Source organism: Ambystoma mexicanum, chromosome 7p (assembly GCF_040938575.1).
Source record: "Ambystoma mexicanum isolate Mex_15411 chromosome 7p, UKY_AmexF1_1, whole genome shotgun sequence".
NCBI classification, from domain to species: domain Eukaryota; kingdom Metazoa; phylum Chordata; class Amphibia; order Caudata; family Ambystomatidae; genus Ambystoma; species Ambystoma mexicanum.
Genome location: NC_090939.1, coordinates 382,076,415 through 382,096,012, shown reverse-complemented (window position 1 = coordinate 382,096,012; position 19,598 = coordinate 382,076,415). Strand labels below are relative to the sequence as shown.

The window sequence follows — 19,598 nt, the reverse complement described above, 5'->3', positions numbered from 1 at the left end:
ATGTTCAGGAAAGCCAGTGGCAACTCAGGACACTCTGGAAAGATAGGGCAGGGGCCTCGTCACTCCATTCTCAAAGATAGCCTCCTGCTCTCAGCCACAGGACCCGGTCAGCTTTGAGGCCTTCCTCGAAAGAGACAGCTCCACCCATATGCACTCTCAGCAGTCTCCTTACAGCTGTCAGAATGGTAAGTTTCAGCAGCCTTCCTGATGGTCTGTCTCTTCTCTCTGTCCTCCTGTCTTTCTCTTTTCTCTGTCTCCCTGGTGTTTGTGTCTCTTTCCAAGTGCAGTCCCCTTTATATAGCAGAAATGACATCACCCATTTTACAATCTTGGGGAAGTACCCTGCAATAATTCCTGCCACTAGGATTGGACAGTTAACCTCTCTCTTCTCCCAACCCCGCCTCCAAATCAGGATTGGTTTAGGGGACTGGAGCAACATATGGCAATTGCTCTTTGTAATCGTACCTTTGTTCTCCTTTCAAATTTTTGACAACAACTAGTTATGTATCACAACTTCATACTTTTACTAGCAACTGCCAGACTAAACATATTTTCTGTTTTAGCTGATCATGGAGAATTAGATAAGCCGACCACCAAATCCATACGATGTAGCGTGGCCATGTGGCACATTTCTGCCTTTTCCATAAACAGCACAACAGTTATGAATATGTAAGTTATTAAGCATATACCTATTTTCATTTTCCACCTAGTCTAACTGGCCATTACAGTTCCTAGAGTCACAGGTAGATGCATTTCATATCCGCAAAATTGTCTTGAAATTACATAGAAAATTGTACAAAAATGAATTCAATCCACATTAGGGTTGCTGTGAAAAGGGCCTAAAGATAATAGTCCTTTTAAATTAATTGTGAATGTTCATGTGGGACAAATGGGAGATTCTGCTTTCAGGTCATTTGTTTTGACTGGGTCAGCCTGTGCTTAGAGTTTTTCTTTATTAATCTCCTTTGTGTTTGGAAGCTTGCTCTTTGAAGTTGCAGCTCCCAGTCTTCACATCTTTTGGTCATGCTCCAGCCAAGTAGGAGTTCCCTTGAAGCCCCTACTTTCAGAGACAGAACGTCTGGTGAACACTGGGCTTTGAACACCTTAAGCAGCCCATTTAATTGTGGGGAGTGGGGGTCATTATATGAGAGATGTGACATCGAGGCTGGAAGTGGAGTTTTCCTTTATGAAGTTTTGACCACAGCCAGAAACAGGTTTTCCATGAAGACACAGTGGCTCTTCAAATGTCACTGGAGTTTTGTAGGTGAAATACAATATATATTGCTTTTGTCAACCCACACATCATGTTTTGTTTTCCTGACATTGTTCTGTGAGCAGTGATGTTTCTTTCAGTTTTATTTTTTTCAAACCGTTTTTATTTGCACTCACATGTGCATGCCCTTTTTGTTTTCACTGTGTACAAATCCTGTTTTCCATGTTACAGGGATCTTTGATTCCTCCTTCTTTTGTAAATTAAATGCTGCTTGTCCATTGGTAATGACAGGTAGGGCCCTTTCCACATGGCTCTTTAACTTTACTACAAAACAAAACAAAACGAATGCCAGGCCATTTTTGTTTCAGTGTTTAACATCTTCCCATTCATGTGAAGGAGAATTCTCTTTGGGGCCTTTCAATGCACCCCACAAAATGCACTGTCTAAAAGAACATCCTGAGCGAATGGCAGCTTTATAGGAACATCCAAGCTCGATGTAATGCTGCTCTGCCCACCTATGTGACACAGACCACCTCCGCTCCCTGGGAGCTTTCAATCACTCCCAATTTTATGAAAACTGCTCTCTGGAGTTACGTGGTCATTGTTCTGATTCTTAGGTGGCTCAGCCTGCCTTCATGGTCTAATACGGGTCATATAGGTTTGTGTAACTACACCCAGGATGGTGGCCTACTTCATCATCTCGCAAACGTTTGGGCACCAAAGCTTGTGTCCACCAATCTGCATTTCATCTGCATCACACCACCTGTTACCATGGCTTCAGCTCCTGTGTCATTGCCACAATGATGGTTGCTCTTCTGCACCGCCCAACACTCATGTAGCTCCACAGACATTAAATACAATTCCACCAGCTGCCATGTTTGCTCCTTTTGTGCATTAAAGAATAATTTAACATTTGTTCATACATTTCTATGAATCATTTTCTATGAAGCTTTATTAGTATATATCAGTGTGCTTAGTGTTGTCTGCATTTTAACCACCACAGTTACATTTAAAGAACACGCAAATGTGTGTTTCATGCATAGTCTATCTGTATCATTTCCAATCCTTCGTATTGTTTGATACATTTTCACTTTCTTCCATTGTGTCTACATACTTCATCTCAATGCTGCTCACAATTAGGTGCATTATGTGATCTTTGTGAATATGGATTTCTCTTTCCATCTCACCTAAACTGCAGACTCAGTAGTTATTCAGTCAATTCCGGTTCTGAGGTAGGTAAATCTGCCTTCATGATCTAATGTGGGACATGAAGGTAGGCGTACCTGCTCCTGGGAACAGTGACTTACTTCATCCTCCCACAGATAAATGGGCACCGATTTGCTTACCAACCAATCAGATTTTGTTCTGCCCCATTACTTGTTAGCATGACTCCAATTCCTATGCCATTGCCACAGTGATGGTTGCTATCCTACACCACCAGAAACTCGTTTACGTCCACTGACTTAAAGTATAATGCCACCAGATTTCACATTCACCTCTTTTGTGATTTTACAGCATACTTTCTCATTTTACTTTATGTTTCGTCGCATATTTACACATTTATGGGATTCTTCTATTTTCCCCCATCCGTGTACCCCTATAACTAACAATCCAGTATGACAAGGCCTTCTTACAGGCCGTGTCAAGGAAGGGGGGGGGTTCCACCCCAAACATTACCTGGTGCTTGCGTGAGTGTGTACAGACCCCCTCCACAATTTACCCATGATGATAATGGCAAACACATATGGGGAAAGCAGCAGAGGGAAGCCAACACGCAACAGCACTTCATACTTTGTCACAGCAGACAGCCAGCAGCCTAACACAGGCCATGTGAGAGAGGGGTGCAGCAAAGTCTCCATGGATCTACATGCCATTCAGAAAAGGAGGCCTTATTAATGAGGCTTCCACCAGCTTACCAGAGACATCAAGATTGAAAGGCCAATCAGAAGGCCTTATAACACAGGGACTCCAGTTCCTCAGAAACTCTTTCACTTACCTTACCAGAGATGCTTCCAGAAAAGGGGGCAGGGTTTACAAACCCTTTTTGAAGCCTCCCTAAGCACTCCTCCTGCCACACCCCATTGAGCCAGGTAGGTGTGTGAGTGTGCAAGTGTGGGTTAGTTGGGTGAGGACAGGCGGTGGAGAAGGATGTCCAAGCGACCAGAGGAGGCGAAAACAGAAAGCCCAGCAGAAACTATTAGTGTGAGAGGGTCTGTGGAGTGTTTGTGTGAGAGACACAAGAGTGGGAGTAGGAAAGTAAGAGTAGGAGTACTGGAGTGGAGCAGAGGTAGTGGCAAAGTTAGCAGTAGTAGTTGGTAGTAAAGATAGAAGGTGGCGGGAGTAGTAAGAGAAGGACATAACTGATGAAGTGGTAGTTGGTAACAGTGGGGTGAGCAGGGCACCATATCCCTTGGGAAGGACAGTGGTAGTAGAGAGGTGGTGGTAGTAGCAGAGTTAGGAGAGTAGGAGAGGGAGAGCAGGACAAAAGGCACACAGGAGATGGTGGAGTGGGAGGGAGGAAGAAGGAGGGACAGAGGTATAGAACAGTTGCGGATACAAGTGGTAATAGGAACAGGGGTGAGAAAGGAAGCAAGATCTAAGGGTGGAGGTAGGAAGGCAGAGTGAGAGTTTGGAGGGATAGTGATGTGGTGGGAGGAGAACATCCTAAAGGACCAGTATAGCGAATGGTCAGGAGCGAGAGGGTCTGAAAGAAGTGAGAGTGACACTGGGCGAGAGATGGCACCATTCCCCATTTCCTGAGACTACCAAGTGGGGAAAGGAGAGGGAAAGCTAGAAGTTCCTTAGGGAGTCAGATCGCCAACATCTTAGGGAAAACACCTGAGTTGTAGAGAAGTGAAAGACAGATAGGGGTTACCTATTGTTGAGTTACTAACAACCCGGTAGGGACGTCTGGGGTTGGGAGGTGGAACCCAAGCCCAGAGGAGACGAGAGAGGAAAGGGCCAGCCCTAGCGCTAACCCCAAACGACCCAGATAGCCAATAAACGAGATCACCAGCCATTCTGACCATTTATCTTGCAATGAACACCCATGGACTTTTCATTAAGACTCAGCGTGATCTCTGCCAGTCACTTAACCGTTTGCAACTTACTCCCTAGCACTTCCCTCTTTGTTACTCCTAGCACTTACGCCCCAACCCTGCATCCCTCTCTATATCTGTGCTTGCATGCTCTGAATTCTCACAAGGCCTAGTAGGACCACCTCTCTCTCTCATTGTTATATTTTCCTTTCATTCCCATGTTCCATCCCTGTTGCCCTGTGGGCGTATTGAAACACAATTTACTTGATCTATAAGTGTCTTACTATTGCACGATAAATAAATAAATAAACACATTTGAGACAGGCATTATTGACATATTTAAGTGTGTTTATTGTAATTCTGTGCATTATGAATACTACAGTTACATTGGAACACTTGCAGAAGTGTTTTTTATGCATAGTTTATTTGCATCATTTGCAAAATGTCTTCCAACATATTGATTGATTATTTTTTACATTCTTCCAATGTGTCTGCATACCTCAACTCAATGCTGCTGCTGATGAGGGAAATTATGTGATCATTGTGAAGACGGGTTTCTCTTCCCTGATAAGAACTAAGGCAGCACCAGAAACGGAATGAGAACGCGACTATCACAACTGTAATTGCAATGGGCAATATGATCCTATTAGTAGGACCAACCAACTTCGACCACTCAGTGATATGATAGATGACATCCGATGTTGTCCATATTGTGTCTGACTAGAAAAGCTGTCTTTTCTTTATTATACTTTGTTTCTATAACACAGTTGTTTCTTCATATCAGTTAATTTTCAGATTTCTGGCAAATATTCCCATATTCTGAAAAATGATAGAGGACCATATTAACCCAGACATCATTCATCTGATTTTGCAATTGAATATTATATCGTATCACTGTAGCCAATTAATGGCATGATTCTCAGTCAGGGCCTCATTACACGGATGGCGGTAAGGGTTTACCGGTACCGGTATTTTACCGGTATCGGTAAATCCTTACCGCCTTACTACGAGGTCCCTTTGCGGGTTGGGGAATTTAACGCCTGCTTTTTGTAGGCGTTAAAAACCAACCCGCAAAGGGACCCAGGGAGCTAATTACGGTACCGCAATTTGCGGTACCGTAATTAGCGCCTTCCCCATTCCCATTATGCCCTATGGGGCAAAAATGGGAATGGGGAAGGGCAATGGTGGAAGGGGGAATTACCGCCCCGCCAATCTTGGAATGGGGCGGTAATTCCCCTTTCCGCCAAGGCAGTGCCGGTATTTTACCGGTATGAACCATGGCGCTAATAGCGCCATGGTTCTCTGCCATCCGTGTAATGAGGCCCTCAGTGTGGTAAGGGAGAATCTTAGCTCATGAACCACATTTTCTTTAGGGTACTCACAACTTCCATTTAGAAAGAATATGTAGGTGTCATTTGACATAAAACCTCTTCTGGACCCTTCCTAGCAGATACTTTCTGCAATAGTCATTAGATGATGTGATAAATCAAGAGTATTCTTGTAGCCTCCCTAGCATTTAAGGCTAGGGAGGTGAGCCCTCTCCACAAGACCCTCCCTAGGGGTCTGGGCAAGTGGCACCTCACTGGGGGAGAGTCCCTCTTAGGGGAAAAGGACTTGCGTTCCAGTGAGGAATTCCCTAGACCATCCACCAGAGAAGCATATGTGGGACTATCAGATATGAAGAACATTATAGAATCCAGAGACTTGGCTGAAGAAAAATCTAAAATACCCAATTATGTCCAAGGAAGAGGATCTGTCTCTTTAAGGAGAGACGTACATTTGACTGAGACGAACAGGCTGGAAAGGGAGAAAAGGGAAAAGGGAGAGCATGTTGAGGAGAGGCGAAGCACAGGCAGAGAGAGAACAGCGTAAGCAGCGCTGATGAAGTGACACCTTGAGGAGGGCGAGCAGAGCAGAGCCGTAGACCCCGTGAATTTCGGAGGAGTCCTGAGTATCAGAGTCAAATGCTGGCGGCCCAGCATTTACGAACAAAGAGAAGCTGGGGAGAAGAGAATCCTTATCCCAGTTTTGGCATGACCACAATGACTTTGTGGTGGGCCATGCACCCATTGAACAGCCACCATGCAGCGGTGAATTCAACAAGACGCCCTGTGACCTGCATTCAGACCCGTACGCAACGAGCGAGAGGACTGAGTGCGGCATACTGACATCAAGGAGAAGCACATCCGGAGGAGAGGAAGAGAACCCGAGTGAGCGCTGGGCCAGACACTGTTCCCCAGCAGATACAAAGGCAAGGGGGAGAACGGGAGTACTCTGAGGCAGCCGCGGCATCATTATGGAGTAGGAGAAACTCGTCCCAGTGGATTTGACGAGATACTAAATATTGAGCCATTAAAGTGGAGCTGCGTTAATGTGATCAAAAGAATAATAAGCCTGAGAGAGAAGGTATTGAGAACTTGGCACAAACATCCTGGGAAGAGGGGAAAGTACCCCATGGTTTAACAAACAAAGAGTGGAGGAGGCCATAGAGAGAAATTTAAAAATAAGAATGGGAAGTGAAATTAATTGAATCATGTAACAGGAGAAATATTCAAACTGGGCAACACCGGCCGAGGAGGAAGGTCAAAGAACTACAAAGGATAACGAACCTAACAGCGCCTGGGTTACAAGAGTCAGAAAGGCATACGAGCCTGGATGAAAGGATAAGAAAGAGTGTCAGGGGCTTTTCTCCCCTGCCTACAAAGTCGAGGGGAGAAAAGTGCACAAGAGACAGGAGTGTAAAGAATTCTGCGACTGTAAGGAATTCTGCAGCTAGAAAGGATAGGCAAGAACTACAGACAGGCAACAAAGGCAGTGAACAGAAAGGGTCAGGGAGTACAAGCAAGACAAACACTTTAGGTTCCCACTTGAGATGGGGGGAGAGTTTCCCACAGGGTCTGTTGAAACTCTAGCCTTCTGAACTGGTTATTGTTACGGGGGCCCACTCTGAATGCTCCTTGAAACTAGGAAACAGTATTCACAAGACAGAAACATGCACGGATCCAGCAGGAACTGAACAATGATTGCCTTTTGAAGCAGGAACCAGCACACTGTTAACAATATGGCATAAGTTTCAATAATTAAATGTGACAAAGGAAAGGGGCAGAGATTGCCTACTGTGAAACCCAGCAGCCAAACTCTGAACAAATGAATTACAGAAGCACAAGTGAGGACAAGAACAGCAACAGAAATATCTATGAAAACATTGGAAGTCAGCGTAAGCAAGGTTCAGGACAGAGGGCAGGAATGAAAGAGGAAAAGGAAGAAGACAAGAATCCAAGGGCAAGGGTACATTTGGCTGAAACTGTAGTGTATACACTAAGGACCTGAATCAAGGAACAGCAGACTGAATTATGGATCAGGAATAATAAAACTCAGGACTAGGATAACAAGGACTGAATTGCAGACTGGTAACAAGAACCTGTAACTATGGACTGGAATATCAAGAGCAGGAGTGCAGACAGATGACAAGGAAATGCAAGACTGTAATCGGAATTTAAAGTCCGGTAACACAGACTATGGGCATACAACAAGGAACTGCATGTAAGGAACAAGAACATAGATGGTAGAGAGCAAGGGGCTGCAGGCAGGCAACAAAAGACTGCAAGCAGGGGAGCAGGGCTGCAAGGCAGGGAGCACATGACACTGGTACAGCAGCAGGCTCTGGAAGCAATAGGAAACAGCAGAGGCCCAGGGATCATAACAAAACTGGCTGGGAGCAAACTCAATGTAAGAGCCCTGTGCTCCTACAGGCAGCTGTTTAAATACTGACCTGCCCTGTGCTGAAACAGGCTCATTAGCAGCACCTGGACTAGAAAACCTGAAGGCAATCTGCCTTCTGCCTCTCTGGTCCTGAGAAAGTGAAAGCTGCACTGATCTCTAAGGCTTGTTGGGATTGTAGTTCTAAGACTGCTGCATAGGAATAGCCAGGGAATGGGAACTGCCACAAGGTGCATTATGGGATATGTAGTTTGTGAAATTAAGCAATGAAGTACCAAAGTCTTGCAAACGGAAGGTAAAACCAAAATTATGAGTGGGTATTGTCCGGGGAGGATTATGGTGATGAATGAGTCCCAAATAGTCCATGATGGGTGCCAATTGGTGCTCCAGTGGCACATTTGTGACAGTATGCCCCTCACGAGGACCCATGTAGATAGTCCAAAAAGAAAATTAAGCCCAACGCTTGTCACACTACAAATGGATTTAATACTGTTATAGTAGCACATGAACGTTCAAAACCTGTTTAAGGCTTCAAGGCGAGAGTCTTTAGCAGAGGAAACTTTGCCATCTTTTATAACCTTGATGTTTGCATCCTGGATAGGCACAAAATATTGAAGCATGTTCATGGACTAAGGAACCGTGAAGCTCTGCTGCATAAGCCATGTTTTTTTTCTTTTATAAAGGCTTCTGTTTTTCCTTAGGACTGCCAAAGGTACAGTACTGAACAGTGGAGTCAGGTCTTCGGCTACATTGGTTGCTTCAGGCAGGTCTTCCAAATGTTCCAAAGTATTGATAGGCAGTGTGATTGTTTCATTGGAAGGCAAGTCAGGCAAGACAGGAATTTCAGTGCACAGTGTAAACAGGGCTGCATCATTGTTCACAAATGAATATTCGCTGACAATCAGGTCCTTGGAAGAGTTCTTTAATGAAACAGTCTCCAGTGGGCGCTCACTTGTCTCAGTAGATATAATAGAAGCTATCTCCACTACATACAGAGTGATTTCAGGGCTGCAGATCAGGATTCCGTGAAGAAATGTACAGTCTTTTTAATTGGGAGGAACGGCTTTGAGCAGCATGACACAAATGACTGTGCTTAGCAGTAGATATTGGACAACTTTGTTCAAGTTCATGTCTTCCCTGTTGGTTAGTTAATTATCAGGCAAGTGCAGGCTTTCAGGCAGCTGACATTCAGGGCCGGATTCACATCATGGCGCAGTGAACGTGCAAAATAGCGCGATTCACTGCGCCATTTCTTGACGCCCAGGCACCACTGCTATTCTGAAGTGGGCCTGGGCGTCATCGCAAAGCACACCAGTGCTTTCGCTGTAATCCACCTGTTTCTAATGGAAACAGGTGGATTGCAGAATCTCGGCAGAATTTTCGTTAAATAACGAGGGAATCACTATTTAACGAAAATGCTGCCGATACACCAAAGTGAGCAGCTTCAACATTGCAGGATGTTGAATCTGATTACTTTGGTGTATAGGAAAGTGTTCATATACACCCGTGTGGTGTACATGAACACTTTAATTTACACCAAAGCCAGCAGCTTCAACGTTGCAGAATGTAACGTTGAAGCTGCTCGCATTGGTTTAAATAAAAGTGTTCCTATACACCCGTGCGGTGTATCTGAACACTTTCAATTAAAGTGAGAATCTTCAACGTTGCATCCTGCAATGTTGTAGCTGCTCGGTTTGGTGTAAATGAAAGTGTTCATATACACCCGTGCGGTGTATATGAACACTTTTATTTACACCAAAGCGAGCAGCTTCAACGTTGCAGGATGCAACGTTGAAGCCGCTCGGTTTGGTGTAAATTAAAGTGTTCATATACACCCATGTGTTGTATATGAACACTTTCATGTACACCAAAGCAAGCAGCTTCAACGTTACAGAAACATTGAAGCTGCTTGCTTTGGTGTACATGAAAGTGTCCATATACAACACGGGTGTATATGGACTCTTCCATTTACACCAAACAAGGCTTCTTGTGGCACTCCTCCAGTTTAACGGCACCAAAAGGGTACCGTATATGTGCGCTAGTTTAGCGCACATATTAAACTGGAGGAGGGCCACAAGAATAGGCTTCCAAAAAGCCAGTTTACAAATGTGGCGGTTGCTAGGTTGGTTTCCAACCCATCCTAGCAACCGCAACATGTATTCCGAAAGTGGCGCATTCCTTCTGACTTCGGAAGAATACGCCACCTTCAGAATAGGTCTCAAGTACCGAAAAGGTTGTTAACCCATTTAATGTCCTTTTCGGTACTGAACACCTTGATGGGAATCGGGCCCTCAGAGTCTTGTGTGTTCAGGTAGACTGTTGGATCTGGGGTATTGACCAATGTCAAAACTGGACTGCATACTGGTATTGGGCTCGGTTCATAAGGGGCATCAATGTCTGGCCCATGGGTTGGGGGCAGAGTGTCCACAGTAGCATAGAAAATATCAATCTTGGCCACCTCAGTAACAGCTGCATCATCCAGGGCAGGGACTGCACAATCTCTTGAATCACCAGCATCTTCACTCTGAAGATCACACATGGTGTATGACAAAATGGCAGGTTAAGCTGTTTCGCCATCAGGAGGAGTGAATTCTTCACTAGCTGTACATAAATCTGGGTTAATTTGGCTGGTAAGAGAAGTTGAATTAGGAGAAGGATCTGTGTAAAGCCTTAACTGAAGTGCATATGCCAAGGTCAGGTCTTCCATCTGTTCTGTATTTTTTTCTTTGTTACCATTTCAGGCCTTATCTAACAATATTTTTTTCTACATTTTTTTATTGAATTTTACAGCAAAAACAAACAACACAGACATCACGAGTACCCCAATCATGCAACTTCCCCCACTTTAACCCCCCACCCCACTTATCCAATGCATTACAGCAAAGGTGAGTAAGAAACCAAGGGCAGAGAAACATAAATACACATAGTATCAACAAGAGGAAGGAGGGGCAGACCCCACCGGAGTTCCGGTGCCTACCGACAGCAAGTATGTAACATATGTGTCCCAGATATTCTGTGGCCATGAGGTCGGGTGCACATCATTACCATAGCCCTTTTCTGTTTCATAACAGTATAAAATGTTTGACCTCAACTGTTCGACTGACAGAGAGCGGATCCTACCCAATACCATGGCCACACTCCTCCTAGCCAGTAGTAGCAAAATGTCCAGCAACAATTTGGATAATGAAACATGTGGATGTCTGGCCAGTGGGAGCCTCACTCTTTTTGGCAACAGACTTGGGTGGAGTGTAATAAATGAAGTTAACACTCAAGTTGCAAGAGTCAAGAAGCGGAATGTAGCTTTATTGCAAGGACGTGGGTAAGGAAAATGGGACCCTGTGTATCAGGCCAATGGCATCCTGAGACTATAGTGCTCTTGCTCTGCATAATGTTAGCAGATTGTTACCACTTACATTATGCAAAGGTGGGCATAGCTGAGTGAAGGAAAGATGGGACAGGCTCTTCTCTGGGTAGGTGGAAGACTTTTTTGTTTCTCCGGCTTTCCTACTTTGGGATGTTCAAGTAGGAATTCTAAATATATTTCTGAGGCCTGCATATGTTTGGTTGTTAGGGAACACATGCAGCAGTCACAAATAAGCTCCCATTCTGAACGTGAAAAGGAGTATTTATGGCTATATTTTTATGCGATCATGAAATAGTCACATGGCCAACATAACCATAACACACAGATGTGCAGTAGAGGGCAACATTTCGAGGTATCTTTCTAAAATGGATTGATGGTAAATTCCCACAACCGGGTAAAGACACAGTACGACAATGAACAAAATGTGTCACCCACATTTGGCAAACTTTAATTGAACATGTATTGTAGTTCGATAAAGTAATTGGTTTGTAAAATGTCATGTGTTTTGGTGCATTTAGGTCAATCTCGAAAAAATGTATAGGGTCTAGCCCATAAACATACATTTGGTTCTGTGAAATCTTTAACATATTCCACCATATGACAGGTCACATGAACATTAACCAAAACAGTAATTCTAATGAACAGCTACTAGTACACGATTCTTTGACTCACAAGCGACCCTGATCTGTCAGGTGGTGCGAATTTCACGAACGTGTTGAATGAGCTGTTAGCCCCTCTGCAAGCATTCTCCTTCAGATCAAGGGGTTCTTGAACAGGTTCATACAAGCTATCCATGGATCCTTCCTGCAACAACAAAAGCAAAGCCAGGAGTTGTTATATGCACTAAGTCACCTTGATACCTATACCCATAGCAAGGCGCTAATTGCATGAAGGGGACGGCCGGTATGTGCACTTTCATGCACTGTGGACCCCTCTGTGTAAGTTGTACCCGTTTCCGTGAAGGGTGCACAAGTAACACGAAAATCCAGATAGACCTGGGGTTATCTGTCTCTTTAACAACCTTCACTGGAAAGATTTGTAAGCACATATCACAATGCATGTATGGCCAGAGGCATTTACGATGGATACATATATCATCTGGCAGTAGATTTCATACAAATCCAAGGCATTTACACCAGCATCAATAGCAAACTCTCTTGTACATGCATTTATTTTGGCAGGTGGAAGTCATTTCATTTCCAATGCCCCCCACCCCAAAACGTGAAATGCCCCCGACCCCTGTATTATTATTATTATTATTAATATTATGGTATTTATTGAGTGCGGACGTAGCTTGGAGAAGCAATGGGGTGCTTTAGAGAGGGATACAACAATAAAGATACATAACAGAGTGTTTTGCAGAGATATATAGCAGTACAGATATACAGCAGGGTATAGGATACAGAGGGGCAGCGAGGAGGGGTATAGTTAAACCGGGTGGCGGGGAGGAGAGGGTCGGGCAGCTTCTAGCAAGTCAGGTGGCGTGAGGGGTGACGTGATGGCATAGGTGTTTAGGAGGAGAGACTCCTTGAAGAGGTGGGTCTTAAGTTCTTTTCTTTGAGTTCTTTTTCGAAATGTAGGGAGAGTCTGATGCTAACGGGGAGGAGGTTACATGGTCTTGGGGCAAAGGCAGGGGAGGCTTGGTTTCTGGTCCTGTCCTTTTGGCAGCAGCAGATTTCAAGTCTGCACATGTTCTCGCTTCTGGTGTTGAGCTGTCCACCAGAGATGCTGAGATTCTCTGTGAGGTACCTGGGTGAATTGAGGGCGACTGCCTTATAGATAATGCAGCAAGACTTGAAGGTGATTCGTGTGTGCAGTTGGAGCCAGTGTAGGTCGATGTGGGCCGAGGTGATGTGGTCGTATCTGCGTAGACCCTTGATGAGGCGTGTGGCCGCGTGTAGGACACTTCTGAGGGGCACAAGGGAGGACAACGGGAGGTCTTCGAAGAGTGCATTGTCCCCATCCAGGTGGGATAGGACCAGTGCTTGGACATTTGATCTAAAACTGCCAGCAGGGAGGAAGATCTGATACCAAGCTGTCTGAGTTTTCTTAGCTATGTGTGTCATGAAGGAGAGGTGTTCGTCGATGTGGAAACCAAGGGACTTGGCACAGGAGGCAAACTCAGATATGAAGCCCTGAGAGTTCATGGTTGATAGCCAGCTGTACAGCTAAAATAGGTCAGACACCATACATAAAATGATTATGCTTTTACACACATTTTGCCACTCCAGAGGCTTGAACAATGATTCTGTATCATTTTTCTCAGTTGATAAACCAACAAATGAAATGTCTTCTGTTTAACTAACCACCAATAATTCTCCCATGCCTGCAGTGTATCTTCAGGAAACTAGAAAAGGAACAGCAAAGGTTTGATGCTGGGCAGTGCAAATGTGGCCCGTGAATCTCAGCAGGCTCACTTGGTTGATTCCGGAGATTTTTTGGGAGTCAGCAGTGAGCATGCTTTGAAATCTTGTGCATGATTCTGAATTCAGATGACGTCATGGAGCTTGCCCAGGATCAGGACTGTCCCATTTGGATCTGTTCTTTGGCAGTTTATGTAAGGGAGCCAGAAATGTCACATTTATTGTGTGGGTCCAGATTGGCTTCAGGAAAGCATAGATGGGCAAGTCCACACACTACAAGGAGTTACCGAACATTTTCGGAAGGAACCTAGGCAACATTTTTTAGAGGAAGTTTGCAATGTTTATTCCAGTTTGGGAAACTCTATGGGTTAGATTCTCAACATACATTTTTCGGGTGCATCTCCTCACTTGTACCAACATATTTGGCTGCACAATTCACCAAGGGCATCAGCATGAGCACATCTTAGATACGCTCGTTCTGATGCCTTGTTTTCCCCTTTGTGCATTTGCCCAGAGAAGGGGGCATTTCTGAACATTTTGAAGTGCATCCCGACTTCTCAAACAGGATGCGCTTTAAAATACGCAGAGATGGCGGTCATCCCCCTGCACCTTTTAAAACAGGCGCAGAGGCAAGCACAAATCGTGGCAGATGCATAGGTTATTTTCTTACCCCAGCTCACACTTGCCCCAAATGGGTATACAAATGATTTTCTTTCATTTGTCATTTCACTGGGACAGGCCCTTTAACGGCTCATCTCTGTGAAATGCCTGGTTGCTGGGAGCCTGTCATACATTAGTGTCGAGAGCGCGCTCCCGACACTAATGTATGCAAAGGGTCAGGACATCGCATCTTTGCACCACTGTCCAGCCCCTCCTAAAATGCGCAGGTCACCTTTGAGAATAAGGTAACCTGCGCAGTCCTAAAAATAGCGCAAATGAATGAGCGCATTCTTTGCACCCCTTTCATGCGTGCTAGTTTTTGTAGAGTCTGCCCCTATTTGTCTTAGTTTAGCTAAGGAGGCAACCAGTTCTTTTGTTATGAAAAACTTTTGTTTGCAGTCTTTATTTTAGTTCAGGAAACTTAACTTGTTTTACTACCATAGCTAGGGAAACAGCGTTCCTTTTGGCAAAGGAAGCATTTCTCTGTTGTGTTTTTGTCTTGTTAGGGGAAACGTGGGTTGGTGTTTTGTTTTATTCTTTGCTAAAACCTTTATTTCTTTCCTTTTTAAAGAAGTGCAGTAGTACCACGAAAAGTCCCTTTGCTGGCGATTTCAAGAGTAGATGTATATATTAGTAATTCCAGTCGGCACCCTTCCTTTTTGTTGGATTTTCTAAAAAGCTCACGCCATGTTGAGAGCACAAATTCATTCATGTCAATGAAGAGATCTTCAAAGGGCTTTGGTGAGATGAATGATTGGCCATTCATGCATTAATTTCCTTATAACGTTAATGTTTCAGTTGCACATGTTCTATTTTCAAAAGGTGCCATTACTGGTATGTGTCCACGCACCTTAAAAACAGATATCCTCACCAGCTTAGAATAACATCATCCGGCACTGCCAAACATTCTTTGGAGTTAGGTCATAAGCACCCCATTGAAAGTAGTCTTCGGCTTCTTAAAAGGCGAGGTGCATGCGATTTTCTGCCTCTGTGTCATGTGCCTTTTAGTTATGGCTTATAGGTGGCACTAAAGCGCCACCTATAAGCAAAAGCTATTGAACTGGAGTACAACTAGGAGGGAGATGGGATATGAGGAGCGACACAAAGGTTGGAGACGCTGTCTTTTTTACACATCAATGTATTGCCCACGCACATACTAATCCCTATGGCCATGCCCACCTACTTCCAACCTCCCTGCCAAAACGCACGGTTTTGCGATATTTTGGAGTTAGCTTGATCAAAACGAAACACCAAACTTTGTGCTATAAATGCCTACCAGTTTAATTCCACAGCAGCCTTATGAGAATAAGAGCCTGATTCATGGAATTCTTTGCACAGTGCAAAGTAACTTTGCACTGCCAACAAACACCCTGATTCACAGAGTGGTGCAAAGTGTATATTTGCAGTGCAAAGTGACTTTGGACTGGTGGAAACATTTGTGCAAAGTCACTTACACTGCAAAAATACACTGTTCACCACTCTCTGAATGTGGGTGTTTGTTGGCAGTTCAAAGTCACTCTATGAATTGGGCCCTTAATGCCTTAATTGGAGCTGTACATGTGCTAAGTGTAATACAAATGCCTCTACCAAGTGTGCTTTTTGACAATTGATTTATAAGCAGTGTGTGGGCCTCATTCCGAGTATGGAGGTAATCATTGCGCTATTTGCGCCATGACTACCTCTCATACTGGTACCAAATCTGCCCTGGTTCAATGGGGACTTACCAGTCCATTACGACCTTGGAGGGACCGGTAAATCTGCATTGAAAAAAACATTCCCCATTCCCATTTCAGGCCCCATAGGGCTCAGTGCGAATGGGGAAGTAGTTAATAACGGTACCGCAATTTGCGGTACCGTTATTAGCTCTAAAGTCCCTTAACGGGTCCCGTCCTTAACATCTGGTCAGACCAGGCGTTAAGGATGGGACCCGCTAAGGGAACTCAGAATAGAGCGCAAAGGTATTACCGGCACTGGTGTCCTTACCGGTGCTGGTAATCCCTTTGCGCCCAACTCATAATGAGGCCTTGTGCGTCCTTAACTGAACTCATGTTCAAAACAAGCATTTGTAAAGCCAGTTTTGGCTTGTGTGTGGTCGTTAGATAGGCATTTGCCAGGTACTGCTATTATATGCCCAGGGCTACCATTATTAGCCAATTAGTGCATTATGATAGCGGCTGGCAAATTCCTATGCCATGCCTACACACATTGGCATTGTCAATACTTGTCGTCATTGCATATGTGATTGCAACAGTAACATGGCTACTGAACATTGCGTTGGTTTTACTGATTGTAAATCATGCATTGTCAATGGCAACACAATGTTGTATGCATCTTAATCTTTTATTCTAATATTTCACATTGTTTTGTATTTTCCATTTAAGTGAAAGTTTTATTTTTAGCATTGTAGTTTGGATTATTCATTTTCACTTGTAGTGAAATTTAATTTTGCAGGTTTAACATTCTTATTTTCTCATATTTTGAGTCTCTTTGATTTTATTTTGTAGTGTATTTCTTATAGCGAAAACCTAGCTCAAGAGCACAGAAGCACTCCACATTGTGCCAGAATTGGGCTTGGTATTTTATACAGTTGTTTTCTAAAATAAATGCTGTCACTGAGAAACACGCGACCACCCTCGTGTTTGAGAAGAATGAAGCTACCCGTATTTTGGGACAAATTAAGGACATAGAAACAAGCATATCAACAGCAGCCAATCCTGATTGCATGATATTTTAACTAGAGAAACGTATTCAAAGATAGATATCGCAAAAATGACATGCAACCACACTTGCTCAACACTGTCGGGCACAGAGAATACCTAGAGTGTTGACAGTCTATTTATGACCTACACTATGCACAGACAGTCCTGAATTTGTAAAAAGATGGGAGCACATTTTGAATACATTTTCATTAGATTTGATCTTATTAACCATCGAGGAACTGTCACAATCGGTATCACGTCTAGTCTAGATATTGAGATGAAGGACCTGACACAACAATAAGCAACATTTAAAAGTATGGAGGAACTACAAACTATCTTAGAGGATGTAAACTCTTCACTGGAAGGGTATAAAAAAGACTTAGAACAACAGAAGGTGCAGAAGTTCAGAAGGGATAAATTGGACTATTCTCAGGACATTGGGTCTCATTATGAGGTCGCGGGTAGAACCGGGATTTCATGAGCGATGGTGGAACGGTAAATCCTCATTCCCGTGGAGTCCCATAGGACCCCATGGCAATGGGGAAACTGAAGCGCTGGCACCATTGTTGACAGTGCCAGTGATTCAGTGAAAACTTTGCTGGTAAGGGCCCGAACTCCCGGCAGGTCAGGCCTACTGGGAGATCTTTGGCCCCTAGCAGCAGATGAATAGTTTGGCAGTCTGGAAAGGGTGCCAGTGGGCCTCATTATAACCCTGGCAGTAGCCGTGCCTGTAAAACAGGCACGGCTGCCGCTGGAGTTGCATTTATTCCAGCACCTGTCAATGAGGAATTACCAGGTAATTCCGACAGGGCTGGGTGCCGGTGCCTGTCAGTCCCCATTCCCATTTGAGCCCCATAAGGCTCAATGGGAATGGAGAGGTCGGCTGCACCGTCACTGGCGAAGACAGTGCGGTTGCATCTGACATGCTGCGCTCGCGGGTGCAGCTCAGCCCGCCAGGCCAGACCTGGTGGGCTGACAGGCACCTGCAAGCACAGCTCGTAGTATGACGGTCCGGGAACTACGGTACCGGCATGCTTACCGGTACCATAGTTCCCGGACTGCCATGCTTATAATAAGGCCTAGTATGTTGCTACCGGCACCCTTATTTCCAGACCACCAAACTTGTAATGAGGCCCATTGTCTACACATGGTAGGAACATTACCAGCATTCCAGACCAGTTCACAATACTAGACCACAGCCAAGCACCCCAAGGCAGAAAGAAAGCGACATAAGTAGCAACACTCCCGTTAGTGGGGAGGAAACAAGAGCAAACCAGACACCTTCTAACACTGCCAACAGAGCAGGCACAGGAAGTACAGTACCCAATACCCAAGTAATGACCAGTCATCACTCGTCACAGCCAGCATCCACTTCACATGCTCTTCCGATTACGTTTTTAGAAAAAAGACGATGAGAAAAGGCCACAAGAAATCTGAGGTCCAAAATAAGCAGACAAACAGCTAGTGGTGAATATATCCTCCAAACATCTCTCGACAAACCAACTTGACATATTGAATTCAGGATTTTGTTTCACTCTGACACAGAACTTTGTTGGAAGAGAAAACGAACCTATTCAGACTAATTTGAAAAATGAGACTAAAAGTTTTTTTTTATTTACAGCCTCCACAGTAAGAACCATCGGAGACCTTTGACTACCTAGAAATGAGGCCCAAAAGTACATTCGATCCTCAGGTTAACAACATGGCTATCAAACATTTCAAGAAGCAGATGCTAATGATCTAGGCAGTATACATTTTCACACATCATCATGGCATAACATTAGGAGACACCAAAGTCAACTCATTAAAGACCTAGCTGATGACTGTACATTGAAGATGGTACATAAGGGAGGGGGGCCATAGTGGTAATGGACACCAGTTTTTGCGATACACAATGTATGCTTTTGTTGAATGATACAAACACCTATGTGTCAATCAATCAAAATCCTACAGATGTAATTATGACATTAATAAACGATACCCTAGAAAAAGCACTAGAGAATGAATGGATCACCCCAAAAACCCAGAAATTCTTGACAAAATATGAGCTAATTAGACCAGTATTTTGCAGTCTACCTAAGATTCATAAGGATATTAGAAATCCCCCACTTAGACCAATCATGACAGGGACTGAAAGCATTTTTGACCATCTAGCAATTTATGTGGACAGAGTACTTCAACCAACAGTACAAAAAACTGAAACATACCTAAGGGAAACTTCACATTTTCTCAACACTCTGATGGAAATAGTAGGGATACAACCAGAAGACATATTACTGTCATTCGCTTTAAAAAGTCTTTGCACATCTATCCCTCACCAAGATGAACTTGAGGCACTCGAAGGGTCACTAGTGCAAGAGGAGAACTGCAAGGCAAATAAGGTCTTTACTATTGAGCCCACCAAAATGATACTCTAATGTTTTCTGTTACAAAACACAATTTTATCTCCAAGCATCTCAGGTACCTTCATGGGGTCATCCATGGCACCTGTTTTTGCAAATCTCCTTATGTATAGTCTTGAGACCCAACTTGTTTTAACAC

General features: G+C 44.1%; 1 protein-coding gene across 2 annotated transcripts in view; it reads right to left on the bottom strand.

The window, feature by feature from the left end:
- The window catches only part of SAMSN1 (SAM domain, SH3 domain and nuclear localization signals 1), a 1,266,558-nt gene that overhangs the window by 1,073,476 nt on the left and 173,484 nt on the right, over positions 1-19,598 (bottom strand). For both annotated transcript variants that reach the window (XM_069636417.1, XM_069636418.1), the window contains exon 2: positions 12,008-12,139. In XM_069636417.1, the coding sequence (XP_069492518.1) occupies positions 12,008-12,139 (132 nt within the window). The remainder of the gene's footprint in view (positions 1-12,007; positions 12,140-19,598) is intronic.